The 14,482-nt window shown below is 33.0% G+C and overlaps 2 protein-coding genes across 2 annotated transcripts in view; one reads left to right on the forward strand and one right to left on the reverse strand.

Moving 5' to 3' along the window:
- LOC119839742 overlaps positions 1-7,691 on the forward strand; it is a 52,080-nt gene extending 44,389 nt beyond the window's left edge. The window contains exons 2-6 of the mRNA XM_038366177.1: positions 3,164-3,274; positions 3,690-3,830; positions 4,768-4,930; positions 6,015-6,113; positions 6,382-7,691. Coding sequence (XP_038222105.1) covers positions 3,164-3,274; positions 3,690-3,830; positions 4,768-4,930; positions 6,015-6,113; positions 6,382-6,623 — 756 coding nt within the window. The 3' untranslated portion in view covers positions 6,624-7,691. The remainder of the gene's footprint in view (positions 1-3,163; positions 3,275-3,689; positions 3,831-4,767; positions 4,931-6,014; positions 6,114-6,381) is intronic.
- Positions 1-13,512, reverse strand: part of LOC119839741 (elongation factor-like GTPase 1) — a 101,731-nt gene extending 88,219 nt beyond the window's left edge. Inside the window, exons 1-9 of the mRNA XM_038366176.1 lie at positions 13,019-13,512; positions 12,588-12,827; positions 12,207-12,387; positions 11,199-12,084; positions 10,962-11,035; positions 10,621-10,776; positions 10,180-10,297; positions 9,261-9,985; positions 8,699-8,812 (exon numbers count right to left, since the gene is read on the reverse strand). Of these exons, the coding sequence (XP_038222104.1) occupies positions 8,699-8,812; positions 9,261-9,985; positions 10,180-10,297; positions 10,621-10,776; positions 10,962-11,035; positions 11,199-12,084; positions 12,207-12,387; positions 12,588-12,827; positions 13,019-13,366 (2,842 nt within the window). The 5' untranslated portion in view covers positions 13,367-13,512. The remainder of the gene's footprint in view (positions 1-8,698; positions 8,813-9,260; positions 9,986-10,179; positions 10,298-10,620; positions 10,777-10,961; positions 11,036-11,198; positions 12,085-12,206; positions 12,388-12,587; positions 12,828-13,018) is intronic.
- Positions 13,513-14,482: the final 970 nt, after the last annotated feature.

Raw genomic sequence — 14,482 nt, forward strand, 5'->3', positions numbered from 1 at the left:
GGTCATGCCGCAACGCGAGCATACATTGGTATGCTAATGATTTATCTACTGTATTCATAGGGATTTTAAATATATTGTACGGTAGACGTAATAGATTTTTACGTAAATAGCATTCTCTGATTCGCGTGTTTTATGTAGAAGCGACAACTTTCAATTGTATGTTCTTGATTCTGAGTGTAGATCAAAGGACCTTCTCTAATATATACATAAGTAATAAATAGAAGTTTTCATTCGAATTCTGCTAGTTCGATATTAACTATTTATAAAAATAGAATGATCCCAATAAACAAGTTGAGATATAATTAATATCCCTACCCATTAGCTGTCCTTTTTCTGAATAATAATTACCTAAGTATTTAATACATTATAAGACGTGGGAAGTTTATTTACGCTGATCGTAGCAGATTACATACGTTTATGAGCGTTGATTCGTTACATTATAATTAACTTCGATCGAGATCTTTTGAGGCTCATTGAATATAACATGTTGCCTTGCTTCATTTTTGTCAGTAAAATTAAAGATCGTTAAAATAATTAACAGCGTAAATTATTGCCAGATGATTAAATTTATCGAGAATAGTGAAACGCGGCTATAGCAACACTTAGTAATTGATATTATAATCAATGCCAATCATCGTATACAATAAACACTAATTTAATTGATCTAAAAGAATATAAGACATATTTAGTTGTCAATTGCGTAAATTTTTAAGCGTTTAATCGTAATTATTCGACATACAATTCAGAAACGTTAAGCAAGCCACGTGTTACACCTTAATTCATCATCAGCCCATATATGTTCCCACTGCTGGGACACAGGCCTCCTATGAGGGTTCGAGCCATAATCCACCACGCTAGCCAAGCGCGGGTTGGCAGATGTCACATGTCGTCGAACTTTTTAATTCTCGGACATGCCGGTTTCCTCACGTTGTTTTCCTCCACCGTTTTAAGCAGTGGTGATGTTATCTACATGCGCAGATAAATTGAAAAATCAATTTACTTCCTGCACGCTCGCCCGGTCTCGAACCCCGACTTATCGATTTTGAAGTCCGAGGTTCTCACCACTGAGCCACCACCTTAATTATATGTATTTAATCAGTTAAATAGCTAATGGATAAAGAATGCTAATAGAAAACTATTAAGTGCATACATTCAGGATAATCATGAATCATACAATAGCAGTGTTCGTTTTAATTTAATAATTAGAATTAAAAATTCAATTTTAAACCATTAAGAGTTATCATCAAAAGCTATCAACCGCACAAAAGTTCTAATAAATATAGTCTGTTAGGCAGACAATACAGTACAATGAACCTTGTTATCGCGATTTACTATTGCAGGTTGCACGAAGTTCAAACCATGTCAAGATCGCGATTCAAGATAAACATTTTAGGTAAACATATCGTGCGATCTGGCTCCATCCCGGTTGACCTTGCTTTTACGTAACGGGCCTCGTAACAAATCGATTTATATCGATCTATAGTTAGAACAAAAACTCATAATTGTAAACATGCCGTGTTACGATACGCATTCAAATCATGTTACGAGGCGTCGATCAAATTGTCCAATCGATTACCTAAATCACCGAGTCGACATAGATCATTCAACTCGATAAAACGTGACGTCCGGTGGCCTCCCTTGTACTCCTATTTCTTCGCCCTTATTTTGTCTCAATGATCAAAATAAAACTACAAGAACCGTAATCAAAAAAGCCAACGACGCTATCTATCGCTTTAATTGTACAATTTTTAATACTATCTCACCGTCAACTGTTCCAGTTTAAGCTTGATTTACTAAATTAATTGCTATGCGAAGTAATAAATTAATAAGCGTCGGATGTTGATTAAAATATAAGTCGGACGCTGTGGGGAAAATCATAAGTACCGCGTTGTCTATAGCAAAAATTAGATAGTAAAAGTTAATCAGAACAAGCTTAAATAAAAAAAAGACAATTCAATGAGGCGATTTGCAGATGCGACCGAAATTAAATATAATTCTTATCTACAAAAAAGGTCACCGTCTTTGATGTCTGTCTCTGTCCCTGTCCTTGATAGGAAATTGTTGAAATGACACCAAACTTCTATCAAATACAAAAAAACAAGCCAAGGCTGAAAACTCCCGGAGTTATATGAGTAACAAAACCATAACAAAAAAAAAACATACAGTCGAATTGAGAACCTGCTTCGTTTTTGGTAACGTCGATTAAAAACTCTAATTGTCACTGGCAACGGTCGTATTTCTCGGAAACAAATTCCAAATACAGAGTTATCCACGGCAATTGTGCTTAAGGAGGGTTTTACGAACTAGATTTGTTTATCACTTTCCAAATTCATTACAACTCGCCTCGTATAGGCGTATCGAGCGTTAAAAAGTTGTCCGGAAAAAATAGCGGAGCACGTACAATGAGGTCTTTGTTGTGAACGAGCAAGGCGCCAAGATACGGGTCACTAGAGCAGATGCTGCGATGGCAAGACGTAGATTTTTATCAAAATTAAACCTCGCAGCGGGTAAACGCAGTAATTGCTGCACAATGTAAACCAACTAGAGAGTTGTTATATCCGTTACGCTTCACTCCCTCTACGACATTCTGCAGTGTTGGCATTAACACGTGCAACGATTGTATTCAACATCTATGGAGATAGTGATCGTAAATTATAATTGCGTGATGGTGATTTATCTGCTATTTTAAGAACGCTATTTCTACTTCACCGTATAAATATTCAACGATAGCAGATTATCTTATTGGTTGGTTAAATTCATTTACATAGTATATAGTCAATTAGTTTTTCACTCCATAATGTGTTTGGTTAAATCTTTCGAAATAAACATTTGATCTTTTGTAACACAAAAATGTTATCAATTATATCTATTGCAAATTAAACGCAAAAAGTCATAAGTTGTCAAGCGCAGCACATCAAAGAGATAAAGTTCAATAGGAGGACATGCTTCGAAACATTCTCAGAGGGGAGATGAATGGGACCTTGTTAGGAGCCGACCTCACGTCTTTCTCATCATTGTGTCAGTAATTAATAACACGGCTCGAGCTTCCGATGACTCTATACATTTTTCCAACATCATTTACTATACCGACAAAAGCAACGATGTTATTTCTTAGAATAAATTATCCCCTAAGTGATATTAATCATTCAAACGTTCGTTTCAGACGGTGCCTTTGCCAGCCGGCTCCACTTCTGTATTGGCGAAACCAACGAAGTACCACTATTATCCTCACAATCAACACATTTATTTACTTCCCGAATGTGCCATTCAACAGGTAAGCTTATTCAAATGTTTCCTGATTTGCTTGGATGGCGCAATTGACATTTAGTGAGACGCTTGAGTCAGTACGCGAAATGTCATTTGATTCCCAATGCTCTAAATACGTCTATGTAAACCGAGTAACAATTTAATTATGTGAAATACGACAAGAAAGGATTCTGCAATGAATGAAAGAGGAGATTTTCCAGTTTGTTTAATTAATTAGTTTCCTCTTTTAACGAGAACAACACCTGGATTTTATTCCTAGAATTTACCAGTTCAATTATCGTTTCAAAATCACGAACACGAAACCAAATAAGTAAATGAAAGCAATATTCGTTTATCTCCAGCCGTGCAGCGAATAAACATTAGAATTAACCAACGTAGACTTTGTTTATTTGCGAGATCAGTTTACATATTCCAATTTCCAGGTGTGTAATGCGGTTTACGTCCGTTTAAATTACACCCAACCGCTGTGTGCGTGCCCAGCGCGTTACCGAGACCCCTGTTCTGCGAGCCTCAACGCCGACGACCTGCATACCACGCGGCTCACCACAGATTCCAAAAAGAAGGTAAATTATCCATAGCTTTCCTATTCAAAAACGATAGCAAAGATTGCTGTACGTGCTCGTATACGTTTTTTGGAATAGCTTCGATGATTGATTTGAAAATCGACATTTTTACGGAGACTCGTCTATTTAAATAAAGATACACCTAGTCCTAAGCTTAATTGAGTATGTGAGATTACGTTATCGCTCGCAGGAATTTATTGCGACGGCCGCTGCAATATATAACTCGTAGGCACGCTTCTAAAACATGCGATATATATTTACAATCTGTAGGTCACCCGATTTCATGAGAAGGCATCACAACTATATGCTTTATAACGGTTTCTTTTGAAGCATCGTTCCATAACATTGTAAACTTGTCTAACAGTTATAAATGCATCACCGAGTAACGTATTTGCTGCAACGATTTTTCATCGTTGCGGAATTGATGTTGTGGGATCATGACATCGATTTCACCATGTTGTTATCGGAAAACTGTTACCTCATTTAACCTTATTTCCAATAAAGATATTAATTATATGCTTCGCGATTATTGTAGCATTTTTCATCATATCGAATAGAGGTATATTTTTGCGCTTGAATCAATTTACGAGTTCCAGTCAGAGAAACTAGGGCGATATAAACTCTTCATATTTTACACTTTAAAGACTGGAACTGTATTGGTCGTTTTCATAACAAAATATATTGCTTTATAGATGTTATTACAATAACATCTATTAATACCATTTAAGAAGAATATTGAATTATATGATCTGAAGGTTAGAACCTGTGCTAGATACACATAAAACCTTCTTCTATGTACTATGGTTTTCCCTATTGTATCGAATCGTGTAACGTGTAACATCCCATACTTTTGATATCAAATCCTTGATAAATTCTGTAATACGCAACATATCGTTGACTTTAATTATTCATGAAATGAAATACATATTTATTGCAGTACGCAAAGAAAGCGGTGACATTGGTGAAAACTTGCGAAGCCGTGTCCGAGATGAGGGAATGCAGAGCGCCGCGAGATTGGTCGTTGCTAGCGCTACAGAACATAAGGACTGGCAAATCGCACTATTTGGTCATCTGTAGATGCCCCGATACTCATATATTGGGTAACTATCTTGTTTTTACTGATTTTTATATACGTAACAGATTCCAATCGATAGGGTTTGGTAGATGTGTGTACTGAAGACAAACAAATAAAATATGTACATTTAATTATTGGTGACTTAGAGTGTTAAAAAAAAGAAATAAATAATTTATTTCATATATAATTATTGACATTCTATTCTATCATTATTTGTTTTATCGTTATATAGTTTATTTAAGTCAATTAAAAAGGAGGTTCTCAAATATCCTAAGATTAATTTTTTGAAAAATCATGAAATACATACTGATCAATTATAATTTAAACTAGTTTTTGAATAAGATTTGTTCACTCGAAGATAAAAAGTACATAAATTCTCTAAATGCAATTCAGTATAAAGATTTATCTGCCGAAGTTCACGTCCAGTTATATCACAGCTTAAGATTCATATACCTTTATACCTTTAATCTCATTACGACTGATCGAAGACCGCATAAATTATTAAATAACCGTTGCAAATAGATTATGCAAGGCAATTCATGTATCCTTCTTAATGTTAAACTATAATTAGTCAGGAAGTGATAGCGTAATGTAAGATGCTAATACACAGTTAGGATATCGATGTTAGTGAACGAGATACTAACCGGATTCTTGGCTATCCAATTGATTTTCATAAACCATCATTTTCAATTACGGAGGCTATTAATATGAGGATAAAACCCATCCTTCTATAAATATATTTATTTATAAAAGTTTGTTAATTTATGTATTTTAACTTTGAAACTGTCGATTGATTTTTTTTATTATTTTTAAATAGCATAGAATAAACTTTCTATAATGATATTGATAAAGATTTAAGTGAAATATTCAAGAAATTTTGTGACGTTATATTATGTAATAAAAGTTTATTGTCAAAAGCAAAACAGATTATTTTTATATTGTCGCCTACATTGAGCTTTATTTTTCTAATAGAATCAATAGATCGCGACAACTTCCGATTAGATTAAGGTGTTCCCAATAAGGTGATCCTAATAAAGTATATTATTACGATAAGATAATGTCAATTAACGAATCTCTTTAAACCAATTTGCACATATTATCGATTACAGAAGGACCCATGTCTCACGATCAGCCAACGTATGCTTCCGTACCGGGCATCAGGGTGTACGGGATGATGTGTGTTAGACCCACCACTGCTTATCATTCCGGTGAGTGATTAAAATTATGCGTTTTAATACAGTTGGTTAAGTTCAATATTTAATGGAACTTTGAATGAATTAAATTTCTTCACTTGATCATAGCTAAATAGCATAGTAGTATAGTAAATGCATGTAACGTTAGTTGAAATCGCGGTAACAAAAGCGCTTTAAAAACGAAAATGTTTTATTGCATATTTAAACTAGCGATTTTACTATTTTCAAAATTTATTTTAAAAAACAAAAAATGTATCATAAAAAAAACGTCGTGTTTTTGCAGCGTACACCAACAGATTCCCAGGTGGAGTACAAAGCACGACCAGCACGTACAAGGTGGACTATTCTCAAGCGCACTCGTACGACAAGCCGGTGTACAACCGATATCACACCAACAGCTACTTAGACAACTTCTACAATCGGCGAACCAGGGCCGCTCGCGTGAGACGAACGACCGCAGAATACCCGCCGTTCCCATGGTACAAAGTGATAGAATTGGCGCGATCGTTACACTGGATCAATTAAGAGAAAACTATTGTTTCAAAAGTATGTTGGGTTCAAGCAGGCCTTGTTATCGAATAAGTGAAATCCGCCTCATTGAATTCAACGAAAACTTTAGTTAGCGTAATGTATTATCTCATTAAGGCGGATGAATTGTAGTTTTCATAACAATGCTACTATTGTAATATGCATCCAATTATTTGTCTCGGTTACAGATTGCAATCTATGCGAGCATCTCTTCCATTTCTATTATTTGTTTCAGTTACTTAAAACAATAAAGGTGAAAGTTACATTCAAAAGTCAAAAAAACTAAATTTTATATAACAAATGTCGTATAGTTACACAAGTAATGCTTTCGTTAATATTATACATTTATCTGTTAGAGTCTGAATTCACGCGGTACAGTCCAGTACATAATTTAGATTTTAAAAATATATATGATATTCCGCCTTTCCCATACGAACGACATACTAAAAACACGCTTTTTCAGTCATAATTTTCTCATACATTTAGAACTCGAAACAATTTGTCAAAACTACAGTTCAACCGTCTAAATGAGACCAAAATACGATATATAATATCAAAACGCTTCAGCTTTCATGTACCAGTATAAAGTAGACATTAACCTGAGTATTACTTTAATTCTGTGAATACTCAATCCTGTACTGCATTTAATAGTACTTAATATTTATAATCTGTACTCGAAGTATCGCAAGAGTTGATAATATACATACCTACAGTAATGTTTATCTCTTTAAACCGAAAGGTCTATGTATATTTTCAATTTGATAAGTATTTACTGTATGCCAGAATATTAGATATAACCGTAACTAATTTAAGTAAAATTCAAATCACGAGATTGCCAATTAAGAAACTAATTGATTTAATTGTAAGATTAAAAATGTACACAAAACAATGTGATAAGTGTTCAGTGCATTTCTGTGTAATTCGATGCATTTATAGACATCTAAGTTAGTTATAAAATTATTTATATTAATCATAATATGATATGATGTAGACAATTGCCGTGTAAATAGTAGTGATAATTACAATATTTGTAATTACGGACGATTAAAATTTATAACAAAATTATATAGTGCGTTTTACTATTAGCAATTGAAGAATAAACTACGCTTTCTCACAATTTGAATCTACCATCTTTAATGAACAATTTTTAATACTAGTTACCTTTTCGATTCATTGATTATATAATTTCATATTCTTAATATAATTATATAAATAAATTGTTGCAAACGACTTTAAGAACTATACAACGGTTGGTAACGCCAAAATTATTAAATTAGTGAATTAAAATCAAATATTTATTATTTTGTGGTGTAATCCAACTACCTTCCTTACATGCGAGCACAACCAATCACCGCACGCTCTTAAAGCACGTCACACAGTCTGCATCGATCTTCCGTGACGATCGGATCTCAATAACCGCCGGAGTGCCTCCACGAGGCCTCTAGACATTTCGTGTATAATTCGCATACCGCCGGAGAGCCTTTATGAGGTTCTCTAATAATTGTGCTAGTGTAACCCCCTTCCTATTTGGTCGCGCTGAACCGCCGCGTGTGTGTGTGTGTGTGGAGTGATGGACTGGACCTGGTCTGCCTGGCCCGAGCTGGAGGAGCCTTGACCGCGTGGTGTTGTGCCGCGTGCTTGCTTGGACGCTAATCCCTCAGACCGAGGTATGTGCCGTGTGTTCCCGTCTTTCCCTTTTTCGCTACACCACGTAGATTAAGTTTTACAGTCCGCTTAATATCGAAATTAATATATATTGGCGCGATCAACGGTATTGTACATACGAACGTGCGCATGCGCGTGCGTTAGTACTTTTAAACTTTATAATTAATTCTTTTTACCCCTAAAACTTATGTTTCTATAAATAATAACATATTTATAGAGAGATCTTTAATTGATTTTAAACACTATTTATTTATTTACTATATTATTCACCCAAACATTTCGAAAACAATCTACACTCCAAGATGCATAAAAATTACGAATTTTTAATCTTTTAAATCGTGTTATTTCCAACCTTATCCCTTCAATTAATAATTAAAAAACATGCTTTTGATAAATAAATAACTCACCTAACACTTTCTGGTCGACGACAATATCGCAAGAGTACATCGCGGCCATGAGCCTCTGCGGCTGCACTTGGAACGCTCGCCGGCAACCTTCCTTCACCGCTGACATTATTTGACCTGATGTAAATGAATTAATAAATACTCACATACGAAACAAGATCATCAAACTGAATTGCCAATTTAAAACATCGATATTTATGCACAAAAAAGTTTTTTAAAATACATTCATTATTTTTTAATTCTTTAACAATATAGTACATAGAAGAAACTTTATAATCATAATTTGGGTATAAAAAAGGACAATTTATTTGGCGGTTCATCACTTTAAACTGAACTATTAAATAAAAAATATACTATCTAATAAGAAAGCAAAAATGCTTTTACTGTTTTAGTTTACTAATAATAAGAAGCAAATAGAAATGAAATATTAAAATGGGCGACTCATTAAGAAACTTTTTCATGTCAACTAGGGCAACAAATCATTACCAATAATTACTAATATTTACTTGATTGAATCAGTTATTTTTTAAGCAATTTAATTTCAGTTAGTTACTAAATCACATACCTGACAATGGCCCAAAGGAATGCGTCGAATCATCGGTTTCATTCTTTTCCAAAGTCCATTCTTCGACACAAAATGCTACACCCATCATTGGCTCCTCACACAATGGACCAGCCAGGGTCGCCAATTGAAACCCATTCACGAAACTGCTCTCATATTCAAACCTAGCATCTTCCAATATAACTTTCTGATGATGTAAAAACTTCGTCTGATAATCGTCCGTTTGATTCAACAGTAAATTTTGACCGCAATTTCTAGGCCCCACGGACCATATTTGATTGACCACATCCTTCCATTCCGGACCTAAATTAGAGCATATATTCTGCAATTCAGTAATAAATGTTTCTATTAATTTCAGCATTCTGTCCGAAAGCTGGTATTTCGTTTCGCCATTAATTTGTAGATTATCTAATTTGTTTTCTAATCTCTCGTTTGATATGCCTTGCAGCGTTTTAATATGCTGTGAAATTGCTTTTAGTAAGTCGGACGATTTTTCCAAAAGATCTGTAATTTTGTTTGGCAAGGGTCTAGCTCTGATTTTTATTCGACTTTGTTTATTATTCGTATAGATAGTAATGACAGGGTCTTGCTCGTTTTCGTTTCCTTTGTCTAAATTCTGTGCGTCTATTTCTTCATTCGCCATGTCAATTTTGGGTGGTTCTACAATAGTTTCCTTGAATGGTACTATAGGTTCAGACACTGATATTGGTATTTTCGCGTAAACATTTCTGAAAAAAAAGAACAGCAATTTAAAACTAACCACTTTCCAAATTGAAAATATAACCTGTAAAAGAATAGTCTCGATCAATGTAAACATTTAAAGTTAAAAAAAAAAGTTATAATTTTGATAATCTTATGACTTTTATCCCACTTCTGATTCACTTATTTATTTAATAATTGAATAATATAATAGTTAACTTACTTGAGATCTTCAAGACACCTCTGCAAGTGAACCTCACCTGCAGTCACCAGCACATGCTCTCCAGTTTCTTGCAATAGTACTTGTACACATGAATCTGACTGATTTAATAGTTTTAATCCTGCAAAGTAATATATATCTTAATGTTCACACACTTTATTAACTCTTATTATTAGTTAATATAAATGTATATTAATAAAGATTACACAAAAATTTCTTTTAATGACATTTATGAAGCAGAACTTGTTTGAAAATTCTACACAGATATTTATAAAAGTGATTAACTTTATAGTTAAAATCCATCCAACATTGTTTATTTTTTTAAAACAAATATTTATTTATTCCACTGATTCTTTCGTATAAAATATTATATTCAATCTTGAGTCCAAAATTCTGTTAAATTAGTACCTATATTACAATAACATTTAACTTAAAAAAAAATACCTTTAACTAATTGCGACATATCCGATGGATGTGTCGGTTCAATAGCTACCCTTAATATGGGCACTGCCGCATACTGAATTTCACTGAAGGGCGGGCATGCAATAGTACTGCTTAAGATCGCCGTTTTAAGTACATGATCTTCTAAACCTCCGATGCCTGAAAATTAAATATGTTTTACAAAACAATTATAAATTACACTACTACAAGGCGATTTTTTTTCAATTTATAAGATGTTAAAGTTAAATCTATTTTTATTATCTAGATAATAGATCTAATATATGTAAGTATTATGCAGGAAAATAAACTGTTTACTAGAGTAAAGTAACAGCAATTTAGCTTACCAATAATATTTCCACTGACTGCTTCATCAATTTCATCTAGTTCTCTACCCATAAGAATGTACAGCGATTTTATCCTGGAAAAAGATACATAATTAATTCATAAAATGAAGGCATAATGACATTAACTGAAGTTTTAAACACTCTGTTGGAGTTTTATGTCATATGTATTTTACAACTATTATACAAACAACAAATTAATCATCTCAAGAAAGTTTTAATATTTAAAGTATAACTTACTCTGCACAAGTAATATGTTCATTGCTTTGTAAGTCTTTTAATTTTTTATTCGGATCCACTTTAAAATCTGGTATACTCAGGGCTTGAGATGGATCATGTTTAGGTCCCAAAACGTAAACTTTGTCCCCTTTTCTAACTTTTCCACTGAATATTCTGGCGAAAGCTATGAATGCTGTCTCACTCTGTTCTTCCTTTTCTTGGTCTTCCTTTCCTTTTTCGTCTTCAGTACATTTTTCTGGGCTATCTCCAGGCATTTCTTTACAAATGGGTATAGCTTCTGTATTTGCACTATTTTTTAGTTCTTCACGCATCTGCCTCGCTTTTTCTCTTCTTAGAGCCATTTCTTCAGCTGTCAATGCTTTTGGTTTATTCTCGGGTAGAGAACTTCTTTCAATACTAAACATTTTAGATATAAAAATAATTAGTGGCCTATTGTTGCTACTATCACAGGCTAGAAAGTCATCTTTAAGTTTCTTAGTTTCGTCGAGATAAGACTCAAAATCGCGTATCCGAGAGCACATGAGCTTTTCAACTTTTTCTGGTAAAATATCCTTTGGCGATGGTAGTTTTTCACACACCATATCAAGAACTGTCTGTGACAAAGGTAACCATTGCATCATAAGTGATTGCAATTGAACTCTACTGTCCGTGTGTCTCAAATCTCTTGTTGTTAATTTTATACCAAGTTTTTCACAAATAACTGGCACTTTTTCTTTATCATTCCTTAGGATGATTGTTTCATAAATATTCCATAGATTATCAAAAATAACTTGTACAAAAAGAGGTTTTTTCGCCTTCTCTTGAGCACCTTTCATGAATCGTTTTGTTTTCGGATTCAAATAATAATCTCCCCATAAAACTTTTTTTAATAATTCTTCTTTGACACCTGAAAAAATTAATGAGTATTATCATACGAAAAAATATACTTTTTCAAGCACAAAGCAATATATTAATGCTTAAAAATTCAACAATTTTGTCAATTATTACACAATATAATAAACTGTTTACCTAATTTTGCTGAGAAGAGCTTGGCAAAAGTATGAGTTGTGAAACCCCAACCATTAATTGCACTTGCAAACACAACATTCCCTTGTTCAGGGGAGAAATAAAGATTTGAATCATCAGCGTCTTCTAATGCTGAAGTCCAATCGTAAAAGTTTTGATCTTCTTTTTTTTGGGGTTTTAGTTGCTAAGATAAATATATTTAAATAAATAAATAAGTAATAGTAAAGTATTAATAATATTTATTTATTGCTGTTAAACCTATAATTTTGAGTTTTTGATATAAATTGCTTACTCATAGATTAAAATTCTATTACACAATTTTATGCAATTGTTTTTTTTTATTTGACCAAAAGTAACATGGATAAAAGCTTATTCATTGTATACCTGCTTATCAATGGTGTTTTCTTCATTTTCCAATACTCCTGAAGCAAACAGCTCACCCATAACAGCATTAATTTGCTCCAGTACTTGGTTTATATGGACATATGCATCAAGTGCTGTCATTTTCATTTCAACAATGAGCCTATCAATTTTATTCAGAACCAATACTGGCCGAATGTTCTCTGAATAGGCCTGTTTTAATACTAATCTTGTTTGCGGGCATACTCCTTCAACAACATCTACCTAAAATTGGAAAAATTTACAAGTCACCATATTTTTGTCACATTATCATTATTCTAACAAGAAAATTGCAATACATATAATACAAATCAGATCATAGAAACTTGTTGATATTTCGTCGCAGATTTTTTATGTTATGAAATATTTAGTTCTTACGCATAATACTTTTATTGAAAAAATAACAGATGACTTACAACTACAATGGCACCATCACACAATCTGACAGCAGTAGATACTTCGCTTGAAAAATCAATGTGACCAGGAGAATCAATAAGATTTACAAGATATTCTGCCTGATCCACAGCGTGATACAACGCTATACTGCTACTTTTCATAGTAATTCCTCTTTCTTGTTCGTCTGGCCTACTATCCATGTAACGAAGTTTTCCTGACATCCTCTGGGAAATAATGCCATTGCTGGATATTAAGGCATCAGCTAAAGTTGTTTTCCCATGGTCCACGTGTGCCACAATACAAATATTTCGAATATTTGTAGGTTTGTTTTGAAGTTCAAATAACTTCTTTGAATCTACCAAACGCATGTTGAAAATGACTATGCACACCTCGGGTGAACCCTACTTTGAAAGTACAGCGTACAAATTTGAAATTAATATACAAAACACGTAATTTATTGAATAATTTCTTTAAAGATAAATTGCACAATGTGAGCGAAACATTGAATGTTGACAAATTTGCCAATCTTGACATTAATGACATTGACATTTAGTGACAGTTGCGTTTAGGAATAGAATAAAAAAAAATTATGATTATGATATCATAATTATTGTGGTCGGATTATATGAGTTTAGGGGAATACAAATACGATCACAGCTTGTTTCAAAATATGATTAGACAATTTATAATTAAATTTCATGTTAACGTTAAGCAGAAATCATTTTAAACAAGACGAGATACGTACGATACTTGACGTTACGTTAAATTTTCCAACGTAACTATTTGAACTAATTTTTAAGAATTTTTTTCAGAATTTTATTTTTTGAATCGTCTACTACTCACACCTTAATAGGATTACAATAACATAAGGAATATTGTAAAGGCAGTACTCCTAATGTTAAATTTTGTACATGATTGATTTGAAAATAAGCATAATTAAGAAATAAGTATTATGAAACATTTTAAAAGTGGGTACATATATCCACTTTTAAATTTTAAGATACAACGAAATTGGAACGTTCATGAAAAGTGTATTTAAATCATCGTCCGATGAATATATTTAGAACAATCCGATGGCCTCCCAACTTTTAATAGCACTTTCCACAGTGCAAGAGGTGATTGGCTTAGATGATTATAATATTGTAGTATACCTATGATGATTTGAGTGGACTTAAAGCAAATTATCTCGAGCGGTGATAATTTCGGATAAGTAAGAAACTAAAGGAGAAATTAGTTAATCCTTTAATCTTATATCTTTAAACGAGCAATTCTATATCAACATATAATTTATTAAATATGGAATTTTAACAAATCGGAGGCGTTTCAGTAGTCATAATTTATATTTCGAATAATAATACTTAAATATAATTTCCAAAAAACACAATTTATAAAAAACCAAAAAAAAAGAAATACCGAGCAAAGCTTGGTCATCCAGGTACTATAATAATAAAATCATACATTTTCAAAACGAAAACTGATAAAGT

Source organism: Zerene cesonia, chromosome 4 (assembly GCF_012273895.1).
Source record: "Zerene cesonia ecotype Mississippi chromosome 4, Zerene_cesonia_1.1, whole genome shotgun sequence".
Taxonomy (NCBI): Eukaryota; Metazoa; Arthropoda; class Insecta; order Lepidoptera; family Pieridae; genus Zerene; species Zerene cesonia.